Source organism: Canis lupus, chromosome 15 (assembly GCF_011100685.1).
Source record: "Canis lupus familiaris isolate Mischka breed German Shepherd chromosome 15, alternate assembly UU_Cfam_GSD_1.0, whole genome shotgun sequence".
Classification (NCBI taxonomy): Eukaryota; Metazoa; Chordata; class Mammalia; order Carnivora; family Canidae; genus Canis; species Canis lupus.
In genome coordinates this window covers 17,951,056-17,974,226 of record NC_049236.1, presented here as the reverse complement: position 1 = coordinate 17,974,226, position 23,171 = coordinate 17,951,056, and the positions used below count along the sequence as shown (strand labels likewise).

The following is a 23,171-nucleotide window of genomic DNA, read 5'->3' as shown; positions in this document are numbered from 1 at the left end:
TGTTGGAGAGGATGCGGAGAAAAGGGAACCCTCTTACACTGTTGGTGGGACTGTGAACTGGTGCAGCCACTCTGGAAAACTGTGTGGAGGTTCCTCAAAGAGTTCAAAATAGACCTGCCCTACGACCCAGCAATTGCACTGTTGGGGATTTACCCCAAAGATACAGATGCAATGAAACGCCGGGACACCTGCACCCCGATGTTTCTAGCAGCAATGGCCACAATAGCCAAACTGTGGAAGGAGCCTTGGTGTCCATCGAAAGAGGAATGGATAAAGAAGATGTGGTTTATGTATACAATGGAATATTACTCAGCCATTAGAAATGACAAATACCCACCATTTGCTTCCACATGGATGGAACTGGAGGGTATAATGCTGAGTGAAGTAAGTCAATCGGAGGAGAAGGACAAACATTATATGTTCTCATTCATTTGGGGAATATAAATAATAGTGAAAGGGGGGATCCCTGGGTGGCGCAGCGGTTTAGCGCCTGCCTTTGGCCCAGGGCGCGATCCTGGAGACCCGGGATCGAATCCCACGTCGGGCTCCCGGTGCATGGAGCCTGCTTCTCCCTCTGCCTATGTCTCTGCCTCTCTCTCTCTCTCTGTGACTATCATAAATAAATAAAGATTTAAAAAATTTTTTTAAAAATAAATAAATAAATAAATAAATGGGAAGTCTTTAAAAAAAAATAGTGAAAGGGAATATAAGGGAAGGGAGAGAAATGTGTGGGAAATATCAGAAAGGGAGACAGAACATAAAGACTCCTAACTCTGGGAAACGAACTAGGGGTGGTGGAAGGGGAGGAGGGCGGGGTGGGGGTGGGGGTGAATGGGTGACAGGCACTGTTGGGGGCACTTGACAGGATGAGCACTGGGTGTTATTCTATATGTTGGTAAATTGAACACCAATAAAAAATAAATTTATTTAAAAAAAAAAAAGCACAACCCGACATCTGGCAACCTCAGCCCCCACCCACTGCCCTGGGATGAGCCCTGGACACCCCTCCAGGAAGCTTCCAGCTATATTAATGCTAATGTAAGGTCTCCAGTCTCCTGAGGGTCTTCTTTAGCATATGAAAGTCCTTTTGTGTTTTGGGGTTGTTGTTTTTTATGAAGTTCCTTTTGGACACCTCCCCTTTTCCTTACCCCAACTCCCAACTATATAATCAGCCATTCCTCACAACCTCAGTGCAGCTGCTCTTTGGCCCAAGGGTCCTGTCCCTGTGCTTTAATAAAATCACCTTTTCTAGGTGCTCGTGGGTGGTGGATCAGTGGGTGAAGCATCTGCCTCAGGGTCAAATCAGGATCTCAGAGTTCTGGCATTGAGCCCCCAGCCCCCCTCCCACATTGAGCCCCTTGCTCAGCAGGGGATCTGTTTCTCCCTCTCCCTCTGCCTCCTCCCCCCTGCTCATGCTCTGTCTCTCTCTCAAATAAATAAATAAAATATATTTTTTAAATCACCTTTTTTTACACCAAAGGCATCTCAAGAATTCTCTCTTGGCTGTTGGCTCTGGACCTCACCCACATCCCAAAACTAAATCACACAAAAAATCTAGGATTCTTGATGTGTTTTTTGGAATGTTAGTAGGGTTTGAAGCCGACGGGCAAGGATTCTTGAGACATCTTCAGTGCAAAAAGTGATTTTATTGAACCATGGGGACAGGCCCCGGAAGCAGAAAGAGCTGCTGCCCTGGGATTGTTAGGACTGGCCCATTACAGGCTTGGGAGTTGGAGGAAAGGAATGGAAGTTCCAAAAGGATCCTCATATTCTAAAGAAGACTCACAGGATAGGGACGCCCGGGTGGCTTAGCGGTTGAGCATCTGCCGTCAGCCCAGGGAGTGACCCCGGGGTCCTGGGATCGAGTTGTGGGATCAACTCCCTGCAAGGAGCCTGCTTCTCCCTCTGCCTGTGTCTGCCGCTCTCTCTCTCTGTGTCTCTCATGCATAAATAAATAAAATCTTAAAAAAAAAAAAAAGCAAAGCATGTAATGCAACAGCTGTTCAGCTTCCAACTCTAAATAGACACCGTAAAACAAAACAAAACTGCTCAGTATTTAAGTTTCTGCAGTACATTTTCCAGTAGAAATGCTCTGTAATCAGCTAGTAATAAATGGGAACAGGGCCTTAGAGCAGAAGTCCTATTACTTCCCTCCCCCCCCCCTTCTCTTATAATTAGAAGGTGGAGGTATTAGAGGATGCAAAAGTCCAAGGAAGAAGAATTAAAAAGAAAGCTGTCTTTTGTGGACGAGAAAGGAAGACGGCGTTTTACAAATGTTCAAAAAAATCCCAAGGCGAGCCACACAATCCGTTCACTATGCTCCTACCAGAAAGAATAAAGATACCGGCTTCTTACCATACAACACCGTACTTTGGGAATCACATGCAGGCTCAGCAGAAGCTACGCAGACCTAAGAGGCGGAGCAGGCCCAGATCCAAGCTCCTGCCCTTGGAAACAGGAAGCTCGTGTGGAATTCCCACGAACTCGCCCCCCACCCCAGGCGGTGCTTGCTCTACCTCCTCCACCGCTTCCTGGGATTCTTCTCCTTTCCTCCAGCTCCCAGTTGCTCCACCCGGGACAACAATTTAGCAATTCTTTCATCTGACTCGTGAACACGTGAACAGGTCCCCCTCTGCTGCCCTCAGGCCTGACTCCTTCGCAGCAGTCTCCGCTCCTCCTGTGCTCCTCCCCGGGGGTCTGCAGGGAAAGGCAGGGCCGACCCACGGCGGCATCAAGGGCAAAGGAAAAAATCCAGTTCTTTGGATGCAATTTTGTGACCTGCTCTATAGCCAGGCTGTGACTCCTGGACATTCTCCAAGATCCGTTCTAGCCCCAGAGGGGACGTCGTGGGGCAGCAACAGAGAGGCGGACTGTCGCCCACTCTGTCATCGCCGAACTTGACTTGTTGGCAAGAGAATCTCCATCCCAGGGGGACCCCATCAGCTGGCCCAGCATCGTGGGAACCCCGTGGCCTGATCCCCTACTGATGTAGGAAAGATGTTAGAGTTCAGAGCCGACGGTAAGAAAGAAATCCTGAGACGCCTTCAGTACAAAGAGGTGGTTTTATTACAGCAGGGGGACAGGGCTCCTGGGCAGATGGCTCGTTAGACACTTTCCACATGGGAGGGGTTGGGGGTAAGGTAAGCCTCCCAGGTATTAGGGCAACAAGGTCTCCAGGACCCGGAGGGAGCTGGTGGTTGTTGGCCTGTGCCCCTACCTGCCACATCGAGTCACTGCTTCACCGCAAGGAGGGTGGGCAAGGGGCCCCGGGGCAGGGTAAGAAGAGCAGTCCTGTTTACGTAAGGAATGGCCATCCTTCACCTTTATCAAGACCAGTCCCAGGGAGGACACCATCACCCGCCCATCAGAGGCAAGTGCAGACCTTGATCCGAAGGGCCCCAGAAGTGCCCCAGTTCGCGGGGGTAGCCGCCCCGCCCTTCCGTGGTGTGCAGCATGACCCCTGGGGGCCTGCGTAGGGGGCTCGCAGGGGAAGGAAGGGACTGTGGGCAGGGAAGGAACGGGGCTCCAACTAGGCCCGGAGGGGATTTCATGCATGCAGACGCTGGGACAGAACAAAAAAGATCAGGAACCAAAGATCAGACTACTCTCCAGCCGCCTGGGGAACCAGCCCCCTGTCCCAACGGCTGGGGTCAACATGTTTTCCCAACAGTTACACCATCACCATAGAAAATAGAAAATAACCACACAAAAGAATGATCGGACCTCAAAGGAGTTCACTATAAATTCCAACCAGATCTAGGGTCACAGATGTCACAAGAAACAAAGACTCCCACGCAGAGTACGAGTGTCACGTCAAGCTCCACCCTGCTGACCTAATGGGGAAAGTCGTAACAAAAGGCCAGGGGTGAGAACCCTCGTGGGCGACCTGGTCGGGAGCCCTCGGACCCCTGAGAGCCTTCTCTGTATCCTCGCTGAGCAAACTCTACCGCATTGCCCACCCCATTTGTCTGCGAGGTTCAGTCTCCAACTCGGGGAGACAAGAACGCCGGCCCCCTGCTTCGCTGCTCCTTGGCCCCGTCGAGGGCCATAGGCCAGAAGGAGCCGAGCAGGACAACGTGATGGGGCCAGAGCCTCCCACACGTGCTCTCAACCCCCAGAGTCAGTCGCAACCTCTGGTGACCTACAGCCCTAAATTCATCCCGCGTCTAGGACGTGTTTCACCCCACATTCACACGTGAGCACCGTTCTGGCACCCCACATTCATGTGATCCCACAAAAGAAACATCACGGTAGCCAGAGAGAGGGACCCACTTACCACCCCACTGTGCTGGAACCAGGCCTTGGCTTCAGGACGCTGGGGTGACTGCGCACGTGCCAGTCTCAGAACTCCCAGGGGGCGGCTGGTGGGCTCCGCATAGGGGAGCAGTGCCCGGAGCGGGAGAAATGGGTCTGCAGCCCACACGGGGCCCGGTTCAAGCCCAGGGCACGTGCCTTAGAGGGCTCTGTTGGCCCCGGTCACTACCAGACCCAAGAGGAGGACTTCCTAGGTGAAAGGCCCTCCAAAGAGGAGGGGTAGGCCCAGGGCGGGGGCCCCGTTTGCTCAGTTCTAAGGACTGCACTAGCCCCACGTGTGTAGACATCGGGGCCATCCAGGGATGAACCTTGGGAAGATTAACAGGACCCCACATATTAGCCAATGTCCCCGAAATTGCGACCTGTGTTGAAGTTACATCTTGTATTCTAGTAACTGCTTCCAGAAGGATCCTGTCAAATGGTGTCGGTGTTCGGTGCTCTCCCTGGGGGCGACCCGGCCACGTGACCACCAAGTGCAACGTTGGGGGATCGAGCCCCATCAAGGACAGTCAAGCCCGCCCCGGCCCCATCAGCACACCAGAGCTCCTCCACTAACAGCGGAGCTTGTGACGGCTGCATAGAACAGACTCCCCAGCTCTGCTTAGCCCAGCGCCTCCCGGACCTTTGAAACACCAGTCCCCGCCGACCCCCCCCACCAGCCCCCTGCCCGGCCTGGGCTCCCCCTGATGGCCAGGTCCCGACTCAGGCAAATCAAAGGATATTTCCCTGGGATGGCGTATATTGCCTTTTAAAAAAACATTTAATTAACTAATTTATTTAGGAGAGAGTGAGCGAGAGCACAGAGGGAGGGGAAGAGAGAGAGGCAAGCTCAGCACTGAGCACTGAGCAGGGAGCCCAGCTCGGGGCTCAACCCCAGCACCCCGTGACCTGAGCCAAAGGCAGACTCTCACCCGGCTGAGCCCCAGGGCAACTTGCTGTATCTTTGCAGCTGGGACTTATATCTGTTGCATTTTTGAAGTTCCCGAGGAGATTCTAAGGAACAGCCAGGGTTGAGAAGCACTTGTACAAAGTGTCCTGAAGACAAGATTTTAGTACCTTGCAGATAATAAAGGAGTTATTTCTTTGCCCGGGTCCCTCCCTCCCAGCCCCCGTTGTTCTGTGCAGGGTCACCCAGCAGGCAGGGCAAGACAGCCGGCAACACAGGGGCCAGAAGGGAGGGAATGTCAGGGAGATCAAGGAGATTGATTTTGATTTTTAAAAAATACATATTTTTTGTGTTCTCAAAAGGATTAGTCATTCAGGTAAAAATCCAAATTTTGTTGAACTTCCAGATTAATGTACTAGGATTTCATTGGGTTTTTATTTAATTTTTTAAAAGATTTTATTTATTTATTCATGAGAGACACAGAGAGAGGCAGAGACAAAGGCAGAGGGAGAAGTAGGCCCCACGCAGGGAGCCCGACCTGGGACTCGATCCCGGGACCCGGGGTCATGTCCTGGGCTGAAAGCAGCCGTTCAGCCACTGAGCCCCCCGGGCGTCCCTAACTACACTATTTCTTGATAGAAACTGATTCAGAGGAACAGGCCGAGGGCAGCCACCTCTATTCTCTATGTAGACACCATAGTCTTCCCACCCCGTGAATGGATCCAATCCCTTCTCCACTGAAATTATTCTTTCATCAACGTTCTTCTGCAGAGCAAAGGGGGGCAGAGGTGACACAGAGAATAAGGCTCCCCTGACCCCACCCATTGTACATCCCCGAGCACCTAAAGGGAGCACGAGTCTGTTTTCTGGACATAGTTTGGAAATAGGGCTCCCTCCCCCCCCCCCATCCCTCTCATGACCTGCCCTCCTTCCAACTCCCTGTGCCGGACTTTTTAAACCATAAGACCAACATCTTCTTACCTGCCATAGTGTAAATTATCAGTGTTGGCTGAATGAACTTTTTTTTTTTTCTGTGTTTATTTATTGGAGAAAGAACATGCTTTTTGGCAGAGTGGCAGAGGGAGAGGGAGAAGCGACTGCCCGCTGAGGGCAGAGCTGGGTGCAGGGACTCTGTCCCACCACCAGGAGATCTTACCCGAGACTCTGATGTTTAACCTGCTGAGTGAATTTCTAAAGGGATTTGGAGAAAGAATAGGGAGAGCCCCAAAAGCAGAGGAAAAGGAAAACAGAGGGAAGCAAAGGGCAGCAGGGAGGAAGCAAAAGAAAGAAAGTGATGGAGAAAGAATCGAGACAAAGAGGCAGGTAGTAAAAAATGGGAGGGCAGAGAAAAGGCCTGAAAGGGTAAAAAAAAAAAAAAAAAAAGCACTGCTCCTGCCGGGACACACGCTCTATCTCCATCCGCACCAGCCTGCACCTTCCCAGCAGACCCCTAGGACTAATCCTCTGTTTGGGGGACTCCAGACGGGAACCCTGATCCAGGGCTTCACCAGGGCAGCGCAGCTCCAGGCGCTCACCTGTATAGCTGCACCACCAGCCTGCTCAGAGGTGCCCGGGAAAGCCTGGGAGACCAGGTGAGTGTTCCAGAAGCTCGCAAACTGCAGGGAAGGATCATGAACCCACAGGGGAGGCCACGTCAGCCCCTGCAGTCCACACCCAAGGGCAGAGAGACTGATGCCCCGGTCCCCGCAGACGTGAGAGCAGCTCTTCACTGCTGTCCCTGCAGGGTAGGGGCGACGGAGGGCCTGAGCCACTGCGGCCCCTGACCCCGGGCGGCCACCTCTAACCCCAGGAATTAAACACAAGTTGGGTGAAACTCTGGGCACAGAAGGACTGTGTTTTCGGGGGAGAATGATATGGAATAGGCCAGCCTCTGTCTACAGGGCCAGTCTGCAGAGCACCAAGGGGGATGCCGCATGAGAAAGCAGTGGGAGGGGGTGAAAGAAGAGTAGGGGGAGAAGAAGGAGAAGAAGGAGAAGAAGGAGAAGGAGGAGGAGGAGGAGGAGGAGGAGGAGAAAAGGCTTTCATTGTCCAGACACTACCTGGACCTTCATGTCATTGCAGGATATGATAATATACTTTTCAAAAATGAAAGTGACATAATGGCAATGAGGAGTGACCTGGCCCGGTTTGGACAACCTACAGAAGGTCAAGTCAAAAGGACGGGAGCTTCTGTGGCATTTGCCTCCCTTGAGCTGACAGGCCACGACGGGACTGTTGCAGACGGCCTGGACGGTGTCAAGGTCCTCATGGATGAACGTGTACTGGCTTATGCACGTGCGGTTGTGACCCTTCACCTTGGGCGCCATCAGGGTGTTGCATTCCCTGGCCAGCAGGTCAGACCGAAGGTAGGCTTTGTTGCTGGGAAGGAGAGGCTCCCCTCCCACCTTGTTTCCCACCACTTCGTCTTCACCGAGGATGGGGTCTTCGGGCCAGCCGGGGGGCAGCACGCCTTTGCTGCTAAGCACCAAGTTCTCCGTAGTCCGGCTGCCCTCTCCTTTAGTGGCCTCGGCCGTGTCCTCCGAGTCGCTAGACCAAAGCTCCATCAGGGACTGATCGCTGTCCTCCAGGACGGCTGCAGCCATCCGAAGCCCCAAGCCCAGGCCCATTCCCAGACCCAGCAGGAGCAGCAGCATCATAAAGAGGATCTGCACCACAGTCAGCTTCATTTTTCCTGGAGGGGAGAAGGGAAACAGGCCTGGCTTGGACATGAAACGTGGCTTCCAGACTCCTTTAACCCTGACACCTTAGTCTTTGGAGTCTCCCCGCCCTCCCTGCCCTCAAGGCAGAGGATTTTTCTCATTCTTGTCCCATTTCTCTGGTCCCTCCCCCACGACATTTCTGTTGCTGGTTAATAACACGTGATCTTGCAGACCAGGAAGGTGCCGGGAGAAGCAGTTCTGAAATTGGTTCACATATGGGGAATCAGTGGGGGAAGGTTGACATCAAGTGACTCCTAAACAGGAATTAGTTCCAAATAACCCAGGAAGATGGGTGAGAAGACAAGCAAGTGCAGTGCCATACTTTCCTTGAGAGAAATCCCTATAGAAAGCCTTGTTTTGGGTAAAGGACTAGACTTGCCATAGGAGACCGTCTCTCGATTTTTATCCCAAATTCATTTCTGCTCATTCAAGTATCTATTAGTCTCCTTGCTACGCATCCTTCCCCTCAAAAGATAAAAAGGAATATGGGGCCCTTGGGGGGCTCAGCAGTTGAGCATCTGCCTTGGGATCAGGTGATCTCGGGGTCCTGGGATCGAGTCCTGCATTGGGCTCCCTGCACAGAGCCTGCGTCTCCCTCTGCCTGTGTCTCTGCCTCTCTGTCTCTCTATGTCTATCATAAATTTAAGAAAAATAAATCTTTAAAAATAAATAAATAGGGGATCCCTGGGTGGCGCAGCAGTTTAGCGCCTGCCTTTGGCCCAGGGCGAGATCCTGGAGACCCGGGATCGAATCCCACGTCAGGCTCCCGGTGCATGGAGCCTGCTTCTCCCTCTGCCTGTGTCTCTGCCTCTCTCTCTCTCTCTCTCTCTCTCTCTCTCTCTGTGACTATCATAAATAAATAAATAAATAAATAAATAAATAAATAAATAAATAAATACAAGAATATCTTCATTCTTAAAAAAAAGAACCCTGAAATACTAAGAAACAACAGGGGCGTGCTGTATGCAGCCTCACCTCACACGGTTCAAAATACAGATTCTATGTATGTATATACATGTGTTTACAGAGAAAGAAAATGGTTTTTTTTTTAATGCGGAGGAAAGTTTCTTTCATTATGTATCTGGATAGAGGGCATTCAGAAATTCTTTGTACTATTGTTGTAACTTTCCTATAAAGTTGAAAATATTTCAATTTTTCAAAAAATTTCTCTAAGGAAAAAGAACTTCCCCCAATTGTTCCTTGGGGCACCCAACACTACTGGGACTTACCTCCTCCACACCTAAGTAGCTTCAAAGACGTCTGTGTCCTCCTGTTCCCCAAGCTCTTCCCTCCCAGGGTTTCCTTCTTTCTCAAAAGTGCCCTGGATGCTGGTCTGTAGAAAAATGGTTAGCTCCTGCTGCCCCGTGCGCGCTTAAACCCAGACTTAATTCCTAAGCCCATCCTCCCTCCAGTCCTCCCACCAGCACTGAATAACCATTCACTCAGTTCTCTCTTCTCCCACAAACACTTTGAAGTAAAGCTATTTGGACATTGAGACAGACCTGTCCAGGGCAGGAAATGTGTCCAGCCTGGGAACCTGCAGACAGTTTTATAAGTGTCCCATCCTGACTGACACCACTGTCCCGAGCTTTTTTTTTTTTTTTTTTTAAGATTTTATGTATTTATTCATAGAGACACACACAGAGAGAAAGGCAGAGACACAGGCAGAGGGAGAAGCAGGCTCCATGCAGGGAGCCCGACGTGGGACTCAATTCCGGGACTCCAGGATCACACCCTGGGCCAAAGGCGGCGCTAAACCACTCTGCCAGCGGGGCTGCCCTGCTTTTTACATTTTAGAATCGGATCGTGACTTAATTGGAACGTTGGAGTATCTGAGTCAATCATAGATATGCACATACTTAACCTACGAAGCCTAGCCCTGCCCTCCACTCCCTTCTCCCTCTTTCCAACCCAACCAATGACCACATTCTCATCAGAACACCCAGATTTTTGGGTGGCCCAGCGGTTTAGCGCCGCCATCAGCCCAGGGCATGATCCTGGAGCCCCATGATCGAGCCCCATGATTGAGGCCCGTGATTGGGCCCCACGTCGGGCTCCCTGCATGGAGCCTGCTTCTCCCTCTGCCTGGGTCTCTGCCTCTCTCTGCATCTCTCATGAATAAGTAAATAAAATCTTTAAAAAAAAAAAAAAAAAGAACACCCAGATTTTTGCAAACCTGATAACTGAGCTCTAGGTAAGTCCACATCCAAAGCAGCACCATCACTTTTAATCCCTGTGGTCCGGGGGAGTCAAACCAGGAGGTCCCACCGGTGATTGCCTTCCCTTCTTTAGGAGGATGTTTGCTTAGTCATTCGGGCGGGCCGAGCTGCCTGAGCTGCCGATGGAGGTCAGGAGCTCCTCTGTGACGGCAGAGTCCATGCGGCTGACCGCTGCAGTGCCCTGGCGGACGGTCTACAGTAACTGTAATAAGGACAGCTAACCAACCTGGAGCACTTACTGTCTTTTACCTTCTATTTGCTGGTCCCATCCCTCTTTGGGGTCCCTTCTGCTGAGGTCTCGGGACAGCAGGAGGAAGACGTAAAGACTCCTCTGCTGAACCCACTAGCTGTTGAGAGTCAGCAGGGGTAGCGTATTCAACCATACTCATCGTCTTCTTCTCAGTAAGTGGGTGTTTGGGGCACTACCAGGGACTGTTTGAAATTTATACTTGATTGAAGGGAGAAAAGACCTACGTCTGTGGTCTAAGTATGACCTTTAGACGGGCAGGGTTTGGGTTTCATTTTTCCCCTTTTCTAGGCCACAGTTTTCTCATCTTCTAAAGGTTTTTTTGTTTGTTTGTTTGTTTGTTTGTTTGTTTGTTTGTTTTAGGGGCTCCTGGTGGCTCATTCAGCTAAGCATCTGCCTTTGCCTCAGGTCACGATCCCAGGGGTCCTGGGATGGAGCTCTGCATCAGGCTATCTGTTCAGGTGAGAGTCGGCTTCTTCTCCCTCTGCCTGCTTGTGCGCTCTCTCTCTCTCTCTCTGTCAAATGCATAAGTAAAATCTTTTAAAAATGTCATAAATCGCCACCCCCAATGTGGGGCTCAAACTCACAACCCTGAGATCAAGTCGGTCACACGCTCTACCAACTGAGCCAGCCCGTGCCCAGGTTTTCTAAATTTGAGTAATAGTATCTCTATCCACAGGGATGTTGTGAATATTATACAAGACACTGCATGTAAAAGGATGAGTATATTAGCTATTGTTTTTCTTGTTATCACCAGCAACAACCAATACATCCTCATTACCTGATCAATACATTTTCCCATCGGAAATAATACCTACTGGGGCATGCGGGGGGCTCACTCGGGTTAAGCATCTGCCTTCAGCTCAGGTCATGATCTCGGGGTCCTGGGATCCAGCCCACATCAGGCCTCTCGCTCAGCGGGGAGCCTGCTGCTCCCTCTCCCTCTGCTCATGCTCTCTCTGTCTCTCTCTCTCTCCCAAATAAATAAATAAAATCTTTAAAAAATAAACAAATAAAAACAAATAAATAAAATCTTTTTTAGAAAAAGAAATTTAAGGGGGAATCCCTGGGTGGTTCAGCAGTTTAGCACCTGCCTTCGGCCCAGGGCGTGACCCTGGGTCCTGGGATCGAGGCCCGCATAGGGCTCCCTGCATGGAGCCTGCTTCTCCCTCTGCCTGGGTCTCTGCCTCTCTCTGTGTGTCTCTCATGAATAAATAAATAAAATCTTTTTTAAAAAAAGAAAAATTAAAAAGAAACTTAGAAAAAGAAAAAGAAAAAGAAAAAGAAAAAGAAATGATACAAACTAGGGCTGCAGCTACCAACATTGCTCACTGCTTCTCCCAGAAGTCAAACAACATCTAGAATCTCAGAGAAGGAATTAAGGCCCATATAGACTAACGCTTCATCTTACAAATAAAGAAAGTGCCCGGAAGAGGTTAGCGTCTCAGGTGCCAGAGATCAGTAGTGGCAGTTCTGCCGTTGGATCTCCCGGCTTCTAATGAAGCAGAACTTAGGAGAGATCAATGACTGGACAAAGGCAACAAAGGGCTGTGATGGTCAAGGGAGGAGAAGCGAATGGGATGAGTTGCTCCCCCAGCTTACGCCCTGGGAAGTTTCTAGACCAGGAGGCACAGAGAGGAGGACCCCCTGAGCTGAGGAAATAGAATGGAGGGTCCAAGGTTGGGTCAGCTCAGGTGCAGAACCCAGGGGGACAGCACTGCAGGGACCTGCAGTGGGGACATCGCCATGCATCCAGCAGAATGCCCACAACGTCCGGGGTCATGTGCTCTACCCACCGAGCCAGCCAGTGGCCCCCAAAGGGAACCCTTCGTGGTAATGAAGCAGCTCTGTACCCTGACTGCAGTGGCGGTTGCACAAGTCCGCACGTATAAGACGGCACAGACCTGCACACGGGCCTATGCCAACGCCGCGCATACAGCATGCCAGCACGAGGTACCGGGCTACAGGAGGCCCGGGAGGGTCCCCGAGTCCTCCATGTGTTCTTAGCAGTGGCCTGTGACCAGTGATTTTTGCAAAATAAAAACTAGTTGTAAGTCTCAGGGCTCATGACAGACGTTGTACACAGCAGTGCGGATGCACGCACAGGACCCCCCTCTAGAAGGAGGCTCGCGTCTGGGGGCATCGGCGTCTGGGCAGGTAAACAAGGTGGGAGACTGAACGAGCACAGGGCTCAGGACAAGGGGGTTTCTACTTTGTTGTGTTTGCTTTTCAGAAAAGAAAACAACAGCTTGTTTATTGATAATAAGAACTAAGCAGAGGGCGCGGGGGCCTCAGTGGGTTAAGCGTGTGCCTTGGGCTCCGGTCAGGACCCCGGGCCCGGTCCCGGCTTCTCCCTCTCCCCGTCCCTGACCTGCTCCCCTACTGTGCGTGCTCTCTCTCTCTCTCTCTGTCAAATGAATAAACCATCTTTTAAAAATAATAAAGGCTAAGTGGAGAAGAAAACCAATGATGAAGGAGTGAAGGATGGGAATTGTGGGAGCAATGACGTCTGAGGGCTCGGACTCTGAAGACGAGCCCCTGGAACACACGTTGGGCCCGTGCAAGTCACCCCTCGGGGCAGGAAAGGGACGGCCGCCCCCCAGGACAAGAGGCAGGGGAACGAGAGAAGGGAGGAGGGACGGCCCGGAACACGGAACTGGATGCTCAGGCTCCTCGCATCCCACGGTCCCCACGGTCCCCAGGGTCCCCAGGGTCCCCAGGGCCTGTTGGGGCCGTGCCCCCAGCCCAGGTCATTGGAGGCTCCAGGACCCTGAGGGCCACCCTAGGGTCACCCCGGGCTGTCAGTTCGTCTGAGGTGTTGTGCCCAAGATTGCGAATCTGAGAAACCACCAAGAAGCCGACACCAATGCAAACACACGTGGGTTTATTTACAAGCTCCAGCTTGGGTCCAAGTGCACCCAACACAGCAGAGCAGGGACTTGGACCCTAAGCTAAGAGGCGCAGCAGCTTTATAGGGGCCCGTGGCCAATGGGATTGTAACACACATAGAAAGTTGTCCAGTCATGTTGGTCCGCATGCAGGTGGCCAATTGAATCACGATTCACCCTATAGTGACCATTTGAGCTGGCCTATCACTCTGGTAGGAACTGGCGCGCAGTTTTGGCAGGCACGAGGCGGGGTTACATTGTTCTGAGCCGAATCCGGTAAGGGTGTCCCCAGCGGCTTGACTAGGGTGGGCAGCGCCTTAAGCAATAAGCAGGTCATGTGGGGGTCATACAGGAGGTGGCGGGTGCAGCACAATATGGAGTTAGTCCTGCTCTGCGTGTCCAGGGGTAGGGGGTTTTTGTTAAATTTCCTGGGTCCCACAGAGGCAGTAAGGGCCGGGCCGTGGGGGTGGCCACCCTTCCCCACGCGGCCATGACGTGGGGCCTGTGTCCCCGCAACAGCCCCGGGGTTCAGCTCTGCCCGAGGCTGGCCCTGCCGGGTCGGGAGCGGCAAGCGGCACCGCCAAGCTGACCCTCCAAGGAGGCGGCTCGGTGTCCCCCTGGTCCCGGGAGGCTTGAAGTGCCCGGGGGCCCCACAGACGGGGCCGCGCTAGAACCCGCTCTCTCCTGGACAAGGGCCCATGGCCTTGAGGGCTCCCGGCTCCACCTGCTGCTCCCCCGGCCCAGCGGCCCAGCCCCGGAGCTGCCCCAGCGGCGGCCTTTCCACGGCGCTGGAGGACCCGGGTCACCCCCGAGCCCATGACACCTTTAGGACCATCCATCCAAGATGCAGTCCCAGTGACTACTGAGAACCTTCACCAGTAACAGTCATAAATAAATCCACGGGCTCCCCAGGGGCTGGGGGGGCCGAGGGCTGCCTTCGGGCCAGGGCGTGACCCCAGGGTCCCGGGATCAAGTCCCGCCTGGGGGCCTGCTTCTCCCTCTGCCTGGGTCTCTGCCCCTCTCGGTGTGTGTCTCGTGAATACATAAAATCTTTTTAAAAATGAGTAAAATGGGTTCACGTAAACCCACTCACCATCCATAGAACTCGACCCCTCAGACCTCGGCCAGGTCCTTACTGCCAGTCTTGCCCTCTCACTGCTGCAGTCCCCCCGCCTTGGGCTTGTCTTGTGCAGGCCCTGCTCCCAGCGGGTAGGCGACCCTCTGGGCACTCATGGCACTGTCCTGTTCTTTCTGACTCAATGATTTTGGCACTTTCCGTGATGTCGGAGGAGTTTTGCTAATGACATATGATCAGTTCACAGACCACAACCACCCCCGCCCTGGTACAACAGGAACTCCCAGAACCAACAAAGTCTACAGAATGAGCTCCCCCAAATCACGTCTAACATCCCACTCCTCTGCTAGGAAAGATGCCCACTCACGAACATTCTGCATTGCCTTTTCTTTTTCTTTTCTTTTTTTTTTAAGATTTTATTTACTTATTTATGAGACTCAGAGAGAGAGGCAGAGACACAGGCAGAGGGAGAAGCAGGCTCCTTGCAGGGACTCGATTCCAGGACCCCAGGGTCACACCCTGAGCCGAAGGCACGTGCTAAACCGCGGAGCCACCCAGGCTGCCCTGGGTTGCCTTTTCTATGAAAATGACGTTAATTCATTTTTATCAATCAGCATAAGTAACAGTCAGTGACTTCTTTGGAATAGATTTAATCGTCTTTATAGACATATTGTCTAAATTTATTTTAAAGATTTTATTTATTTATTTATTTATTTATTTATTTATTTATTTGAGAAAGACACAGCATGAGTGGGGGTAGGGAGGAAAGGGGCAGAGTGAGGGGGAGAAGCAGACTCCGCGCTGAGCAGGGAGCCCAAAGTGGGGCTCGATCCCAGGACCTGAGGTCACACCTGAGCCCAAGGCAGCGCTCAACCACTGAGCCACCCGGGGGCCCCTAAAGGATAAATTCTTAAGGACACCTTTTTGAGTTAACATCATTTAGACAATTTTCATACCAAAACCACGGACTGAGCCAAGATTTCCAGAACTTTTTTTAGTCAATAAGCAGACAGCTTCATGGAACTGCTACTCAAGATCCAGCAGGACAAGAATTAGTTGGGGGCTCGCTGCTCAGAGGGGAGCCTGCTTCTCCCTCTGTTGCTCCCCTTGCTTGTGCTGTCTCTCTGTCAAATAAATAAATTAAATCTTAAAAAAAAAAAAAGAGTTAATTGTATGGGACTGGAGGAATTGATGAGGGAAATTTGTTTAGAATATTGTTTTAGGGACGCCCGGGGGGCTCAGCGGAGCGGCTGCCTTTGGCCCAGGGCGTGACCCGAGGGTCCCGGGATCGAGTCCCGCGTCAGGCTCCCTGCAGGCCCTGCTTCTCCCTCTGCCTGTGTCTCTGCCTCTCTCTCTGTGTCTCTCAAGAACAAATAAATTAAATCTTAAAAAAAAAAAAAAAAAAGAATATTGCTTTAATGTTCTACTTCAATGTTTTACTGTTCTATTCTGAATATCAGAATAAGGCTTTTTTCTTTCTTCTCAAACTCTCTGTGATCTAAAACAAGTTACTAGATTCTGTTTTTTTTTAAACTGAAATAAACATTCCTTTTTTTAAAAAAAGGTTTTATTTTCTGATTTGAGAGAGGGAGAGTGCACGGGAGTAGGAGGGAGGGTAGAGGGAGGAGTGGACTCGGCTGAGCAGGGGGTGACGCAGGTGGGAGCCCCCCCAGGAGCCTGAGATCAGCAACCCAGCCGCAAGCGGACACTGAGCCGGCTGAGCCACCCCGGTGCCCCTGAAATAAACATCCTGAAAGGGTGTCTGATTGTCACTCACTCACCATCCCAAGAAGTCAGAAGCTTAGGAAGTCTTCTTACTGTTCAACAGCGCGTAGTTATTTGCGTGAGTTCAGTAAGCTTTTGTCCTCCTCCTTACTGGGATATACTGGAGAAAGGGTCTGCAAGCAAGGCCTTGCCCAGGAGTCACTTTTGAGAATGATGCTTGTTTGATCCACTGTGATGAGGTCTACAAAATCCTCTCGGGAAAGGCTGCTTAGGACCTGGTTGACGGGATCCCAGTTCTGAGGCAGATGAGGACGGTCGGCTCTCGCAGGCCGGGAACTCTAGGAAATCCTGGGGACCTTTTTTTTTTTTTTTTTTTAATTTTTTATTTATTTATGATAGTCACAGAGAGAGAAAGAGAGAGGGGCAGAGACACAGGCAGAGGGAGAAGCAGGCTCCATGCACCGGGAGCCTGATGTGGGATTCGATCCCGGGTCTCCAGGATCGCGCCCTGGGCCAAAGGCAGGCGCCAAACCGCTGCGTCACCCAGGGATCCCAATCCTGGGGACCTTGAGAAAAAAGCATTCGCCCCAATGCATAGGCACAGTGGGTAACCTGGCGGAGGGTACCCCCCCCCCACTTGCTCTTTCTAAACGCAAGGTAGCGAATAATAGAGGCTTTTAAAATCCCAATCTGAGATTCTTCTGGAAGAAGAAGGAAAACTTCTGGAAAGAAGTGAACTTGGTGGCCTTGTCAATAACGTATGGCTCTAGATTCACCAAGCAGGTTGAGAGGAATGTGCGGTAAAAGGAGCAGTGTCGCAGCAAGGACGTAATAACCAGGCCACACTGATGGTCTTGCCCCCGCTCTCTTCCTTTGCTGTCACACTGAGAACTTCCTACCTGTCCCCTGCCCTCCGTGCCCAGCACAGGGTCTGGCACGAAGACGGTGTGCAGCAGTATTTCCCGGAAGGGTACAGCCGGGCCGGCCTGACTCTGGAGGGCTGGGAGGCGGGGGCTGGGAGGCCCGGGCACCCACAGGAGGCAGCTGCCGCCAAAGCCCTTACCAGGCCTGGGCGCGGGGCTAACAGCGCTGCCGCCACCGGGCTGCGGCCTTGGGAGCTTTGCCACAGAAAGAGATCATAAGAGTCGCCCTAAGGGGCAGCCAACCATGCGGAGCAGTCGGAGGGCGGGGGGGGGGGGGGGGGGGGGGGGGGGTTCACGGGAATGAGGGGTGAGTGAGTCGGGCAGTGGGGGGTGGTCTGGGCTTTGTGCCCCGGCCCTGAGGCCCCCCCAGCACCTGGCTGCCCCCCTGGCTGTGCGTGCGCCCGTTGCTCGGGGGCACCCGGGCGGCGACCTCAGCCCGACCTCCGCCTGACCTCAGTCGGACCTCACCCCGACCTAATCCCCTCACCCTGACCTCACCTTGACCTCAGTCTGACCTCACCCCGACCTCAGCCCGATCTTAGCCTGACCTCAGCCCCTCACCCTGACCTCAGTGTGACCTCACCTCGACCTCACCCCCCGACCTCAGCCTGACCTCCAGCCTGACCTCAGCCTGACCTCACCTTCACCCACCTGGTCTTCAACCCAACAGCCTCAGACATTGCCGAGAGCAGCATGCGATGTAATGTTCTGGGTGGGGGGGGTGCTGCAGACCAGAGTGGTGTGCTGGCAGGTGGGAAGCTCTGGGTCCCCGTGTCACTCCCTGCCCGTCGTGCGCCCTGCCCCCGAGGGAGCCAGCCTGTCCCAGGAGGGAGGGAGCCCAGGGAAGGACGGCACCCCTCTCCTTCAGGTCCTCCTGGGGTCGGCAGGGCTGCGCGGCCAGTGCCACCGCCACGCAGGTAAGCGTCGCCCCAGGATGCGGGGCTGGGAGGCCTGCTTGTGTCGCGGTCCCCGGAGCTCCCGCTGCCAGCGGGGCACACTGTGCAAGTCTCTGCCGGGGGGACCCACCCCTTAACATTCACCTGCTTTCCCTGCTTTTGAGGGTTTTTAATGAAATTATCCCCGAAAGGCTTCACACACTTAACTGGGCTCGAGTCACTAGCTACTTGGTGTGGTTCCCTGACACCAACGCACCGGTCCATCCCCAGGAGCCACGGAGCGCCGTGGGCCCAGGGGCCACCATGGGTGATTCCCACCCCCCACCCCACCCCCGTCCACGCGGAACCTGCTGGGAGACACCCAGGAACGTGCGGCCAGTGAGCGACGGGGACAGCGTTTGGCCTCCTGCCGAATGGCCGCACGACACCGGCCCCCCAACTACGTGGAGCAGGGACTGAACCCTCAGACGACTGTCCCTGCGTGACACCTCACCCAGAGGCAGTGCAACAAGTTCCAGTGGGTCCACACTTCATTCAACTGGCAGAAAGCCCCGGAGCCAAGGGAGATTCACCTGCTAAACTTACGGCTTCTGGCCTTCCCGTGGCCAGGGACACGTCTTCCTATTCCCAGTCCCCTGGAGTCCCTTGAGGCCACACTCGCAAAGTGCACCTACTTCTCTTGCTTAGAGAAGAGATCACAGAGGCTGCTGCAAAGACCCTGTGGCCGCAAGGCACCACAACTGCCCTCTCGCCCCCTCGGGGCCTGTCATCCTGTTGTCGGGGCCTGTCCTCAGGGCCTGTCCCCGGCTCACGGGTCCACACACGGTCGTGTCTGACACACACGGTCGTGTCTGCACACCTGACGTTTTTCTGTCTGGAGGGACTGATGCATACTAACTGCTTCCAAAAGGAAACTATAAACAAGAGCTGCACTGAAAAATCTGTACCGTGGGAAATAAAGATGAACCGCCAAGGACGTAAGACAACGGGCCTCGAGGAGCTGGTCGCGGGGTTGGCAGGGGCTGCAGGTGGCCCTGGGGTTCGGTCAGGCCGGGGTGACAGGAACCAGCGCGACTCCAGCCTAAGGACCGAGGAGCGCCCGGGCCCTGAGCCGCGGTGGCTGCTGAGGAAGCAAGTCCAAGACTCCAAATTTCTCTTGCCCCTTCCAGCCCCGACCCCAGTCTCCTTCTTGAAATACACTTGCATGCGCTATTACTCAGCCACCCAAGGAAAGAAAAAAGGAAAACGAGATTTTACCATTTGCAACGACATGGACGGAACTAGAGGGTACTTTGCTCAGCAAAATAGGTCAGTCAGAGAAACACAATTATATTATTTCACTCGTGTGGAATTTAAGAAACAAAACAAAGAATCATCGGGGAAGGGAGGGAAAAATAAGATGAAGCCAGAGAAGAAGGCAAACGGGAAGAGACTCTTTCTCAATCATAGGAAACCAACTGAGGGTTGGGGGGCGGCGGGCAGGCAATGGGGTAACTGAATGAGGGCGCCTGAGGCTACGAGCCCTTGTGTTTGTTTGTTTGTTTAAGATTTTATTTATTTATTCATGAGAGACACAGAGAGAGGCAGAGACACAGGCCGAGGCAGAAGCAGGGGACCCCGGGGTCCCGCCCTGGGCCCAAGGCAGCCGCCCCTCCGCTGAGCCCCCGGCGCCCCAGTCCCGGGTGTTACCTGCAACTGATGAAGCACTAAACCCTACCTCTGAAACTAATGATACATTATGTATTGATTAATTGAATTTAAATTAAAAAGTATATTTGCAAGCCTGCTAGTTTGTATCCTTTTATACTTTACATTGTTCCCAGAAAGGATTAAAGGCAGTTCATGAAATGGTCTACAGTGAATGACAGCACGACTCCAATTCAGGTGAAAGCAAAGAGAATATAGTTTGATCCCCTGAACTTCAGTTGTGGGGATGCTCAGATCACTGTGCGTGCCTGAGCCTGCATTTTGATCCCCAAAGCTGGAGTGTGTGGGTTCTCAGCACCCACCCTTGACAGATTAGGCATTTGGGTAGATTAGGAGTTTGATTTCACAATTGGTGGTTCCTATTTACCAAATGCTGATCTGATCTGACCTAATTCTAAGATGGCACCAAAAATTTTGAGATTTTGCCATGACATTTACAAATCACCACAATTTAATCTTCCCATTTGGATTAAAAAAAAAACAACAACAAAACTTTTTTTTTTTTAATTTTTATTTATTTATGATAGTCACAGAGAGAGAGAGAGAGGCAGAGACACAGGCAGAGGGAGAAGCAGGCTCCATGCACCGGGAGCCCGACGTGGGATTCAATCCCGGGTCTCCAGGATCGCGCCCTGGGCCAAAGGCAGGCGCCAAACCGCTGCGCCACCCAGGGATCCCAACAACAACAAAACTTACCAAAGAGTTTCCAATAAGAAGGAGATAACCAGGGTTGCCTCAATGCATTGATACTATTCAAATAAACTTAGTTTTTGTTATTGTGTTGCAGTCTTATTTACAATAAACTTGTGGCTTTCATTAAGATTTCTGAAATAATGGGACGCCCGGGGGGCTCAGCAGTGGAGCGTCTGCCTTTGGCCCAGGGTGTGACCCCGGGGTCCTGGGATCAAGTTCGGCATCGGGCTCCCCGGGGGAGTCTGCTTCTCCCTCTGCCTGGGTCTCTGCCTCTCTCTCTCATAAATAATTTTTTAAAAAGTGAACTGATATAATATCAGCAACAACTTACTTTCAAATGGCTCAGGAAAAAAGAAGTACAGCTGTGGTATGATGCTAACAACTGATGGTGGAAGACACTAGCTCTCATTACGTTATTTTTTCAACTTCTCTATAGGCTTGAAGGTTTTCAAAGTAAAAAACTGGGGACAAAGTGAATGTTAAAATTCCCAAGAAACATATCACATCATTGTAAGTACACAAAACTGGTAACAGTGCCTATCTTGGGCTGAAGGGTTCCTTTTTCTTGCTCTTGTTCTTTATATTGTCCAATTGTTCTACATTAATCTGTATTGTTTTTGTAAACATGTAAAATATTATTTTTATTTATTTATCTTTAAAGATTTTATTTACTTATTCATGAGACACAGAGCCAGAGCCACAGGCAGAGGGAGAAACAGGCTCCCTACAGGGACCCCAATGCCGGGCTCCATCCCAGGACCTGGGGTCACGCCCTGAGTCAGGTAGAGATGCTCAACCACTGGGCCACCCAGGTGCCTCATGTAAGATTCTAATTTTATTTATTTTTATTTAAAATTTATTTTTAGGGGTATCTAGGTGGCTTGGTCAGTTGAGTGACTGACTCTTGATTTCGGTTCAGGTCATGATCTCAGGGTCCTGAAATCGAGCCCCACATGAGCTCCGTACTTAGATTCTGTCTAAGAATCTCCCTCCTTCCCCTTTCCCTCCCCCCGCCCCCCCCCCCCCCCCCCCCCCCCGAACTCTTTCTCTCTCCCTCGCTCTCTCAAAAAAATAAATAAAATCTTAATTAAAAATTATTTTTAGGGGAATCCCTGGGTGGCTCAGTGGTTTAGTGTCTGCCTTTGGCCCAGGGTGTGATCCTGGAGTCCTGGGATCAAGTCCCACATCAGGCTCCCTGCACGGAGCCTGCTTCTCTCTCTGCCTGTGTCTCTGCCTCTCTCTCTCTCTCTCTCTCTCTGGCTCTCATGAATAAATAAATAAAGTCTTTTAAAAAAATTATTTTTAATAATAAAATAAAGATTAAAAATAAAATTATTTTAAAACTGTATATCTTATTTTCTTTACACAGGGCTAAAACTCATGACCTCAAGATCAAGACCTCAGTCCCCCCACACCCCGCCAATGGGCTCTGCTTCTCCCTCTGCCTCTCTCTTTCTGGGTGTCTCTAATGAATAAATAGATAAAATCTAAAAAAATTGAAAATCAATAAAAGACCTGAGCTGAGGGATCCCTGGGTGGCGCAGCAGTTTGGCACCTGCCTTTGGCCCAGGGCGCGATCTGGAGACCCGGAATCGAATCCCACATCGGGCTCCCGGTTCATGGAACCTGCTTCTCCCTCTGCCTGTGTCTCTGCCTCTGTCTCTCTGTGTGTGTGTGTGACTGTCATAAATAAATAAAAAATTAAAAAAAAAAAAAAAAGACCTGAGCTGAGATCAAGAGCTAGACACTCAATCGACTAAGCCACCCAGGGGCCCCAGAACTGTTCATCTATTTTTTTTTAAAGATTTTATTTATTTATTCATGAGAGACAGAGAGAGAGAGAGAGAGAGAGAGAGAGGCAGAGACACAGGCAGAGGGAGAAGCAGGCTCCATGCAGGGAGCCTGACGTGGGACTCGATCCCAGGTCCCTAGGATCACGCCCTGAGCTGCAGGCGGCGCTAAACCGCTGAGCCACCGGGGCTGCCCTGTTCATCTATTTTTAAAGGCCACAGCAAGGACTCTTCCTTCTACCCCTGTGGCCCTCCTCACCGCACCAGACCCCTGCTGTCACCCCGCACCCAGACCGGCTGGGCAAGCTCCCTCCAGACCCTGTTTCTCAGGAGTGCTCCCATGCGCATCACTGGCTCCGTAACCTGCTTCCACACAAACGCTTTGCTCATACGCCACTGCCCACACAAACCTCCTTCCTCTAAACTGCTCTCCTGGAACAAACGGCTTCTTTCACCGCTGACTGCTCCTCTGTGCAAAGCTCCCACCCATAAACCACATAAACCACCAAGGGGCCAGGGAGCACTCACTCCACCCACCCTCTCTGCGTCAGTCCCCTGGTGAATGCCTCCTGGTGTGCCGCCCAAGATTTCTCAAAGGCTAAGGCAAAGGGTTGGTCTACCCGCCTGGTCTACCTGCCGGAATTGCTCCCACTCTTGTCTGGGATCAGCTCCCACCTCTCCCGAGCTAGTTCTCCCACCTCGCAGTTCCCGTCCTGGAGCAAGTCAAGCGGAAATGCACACGCGTGGATACGTGGTCATTGCAACATGAAAGTACCGAGTAACCTCCCCCTTCCCTCCAGGTAACTGGAATGCCGGGGAAAGGGCACTACTCAAGCTTTTTGCAAGCAAGCCCTTTTGTTCCAAGTGACTTCATTTGCATAGAATTTTAGAGGTGGTTAGATGGAAGATTTCCCTCTCCAGGCTTGCCAGATACTCTGCTGGCCCCTGCTTCAACATTTCAAGAATTCAACTCAACGATTTCTTTTCTGTGGGGTCTTCACTGAGTGGAGTCTCTCTCCCTGTGCTTGGCTTAACTCTCCAAAGCTGCACAGCATAAATTTGATTCTTCTACATCGGCATCAATAATC

At 51.9% G+C, this 23,171-nt stretch overlaps 1 protein-coding gene and 1 long non-coding RNA gene across 7 annotated transcripts in view; one reads left to right on the top strand and one right to left on the bottom strand.

The window, feature by feature from the left end:
- Positions 1–14,760, bottom strand: part of RNASE10 (ribonuclease A family member 10 (inactive)) — a 72,149-nt gene extending 57,389 nt beyond the window's left edge. The window contains exons 1-3 of one of the 6 annotated variants that reach the window (XM_038558418.1): positions 14,368–14,474; positions 9,150–9,253; positions 6,151–7,892 (exon numbers count right to left, since the gene is read on the bottom strand). In XM_038558418.1, the coding sequence (XP_038414346.1) occupies positions 7,243–7,887 (645 nt within the window). In that variant the 5' untranslated portion in view covers positions 7,888–7,892; positions 9,150–9,253; positions 14,368–14,474 and the 3' untranslated portion in view covers positions 6,151–7,242. The other 5 variants (XM_038558415.1, XM_038558417.1, XR_005370337.1 and 2 more) reach the window with 5 other exon arrangements.
- LOC119869314 lies at positions 13,476–21,709 on the top strand. Its single transcript, XR_005370343.1, has 3 exons — positions 13,476–13,550; positions 20,730–20,803; positions 21,663–21,709. It is a non-coding gene; the product is annotated as an uncharacterized LOC119869314 (long non-coding RNA).
- Positions 21,710–23,171: the final 1,462 nt, after the last annotated feature.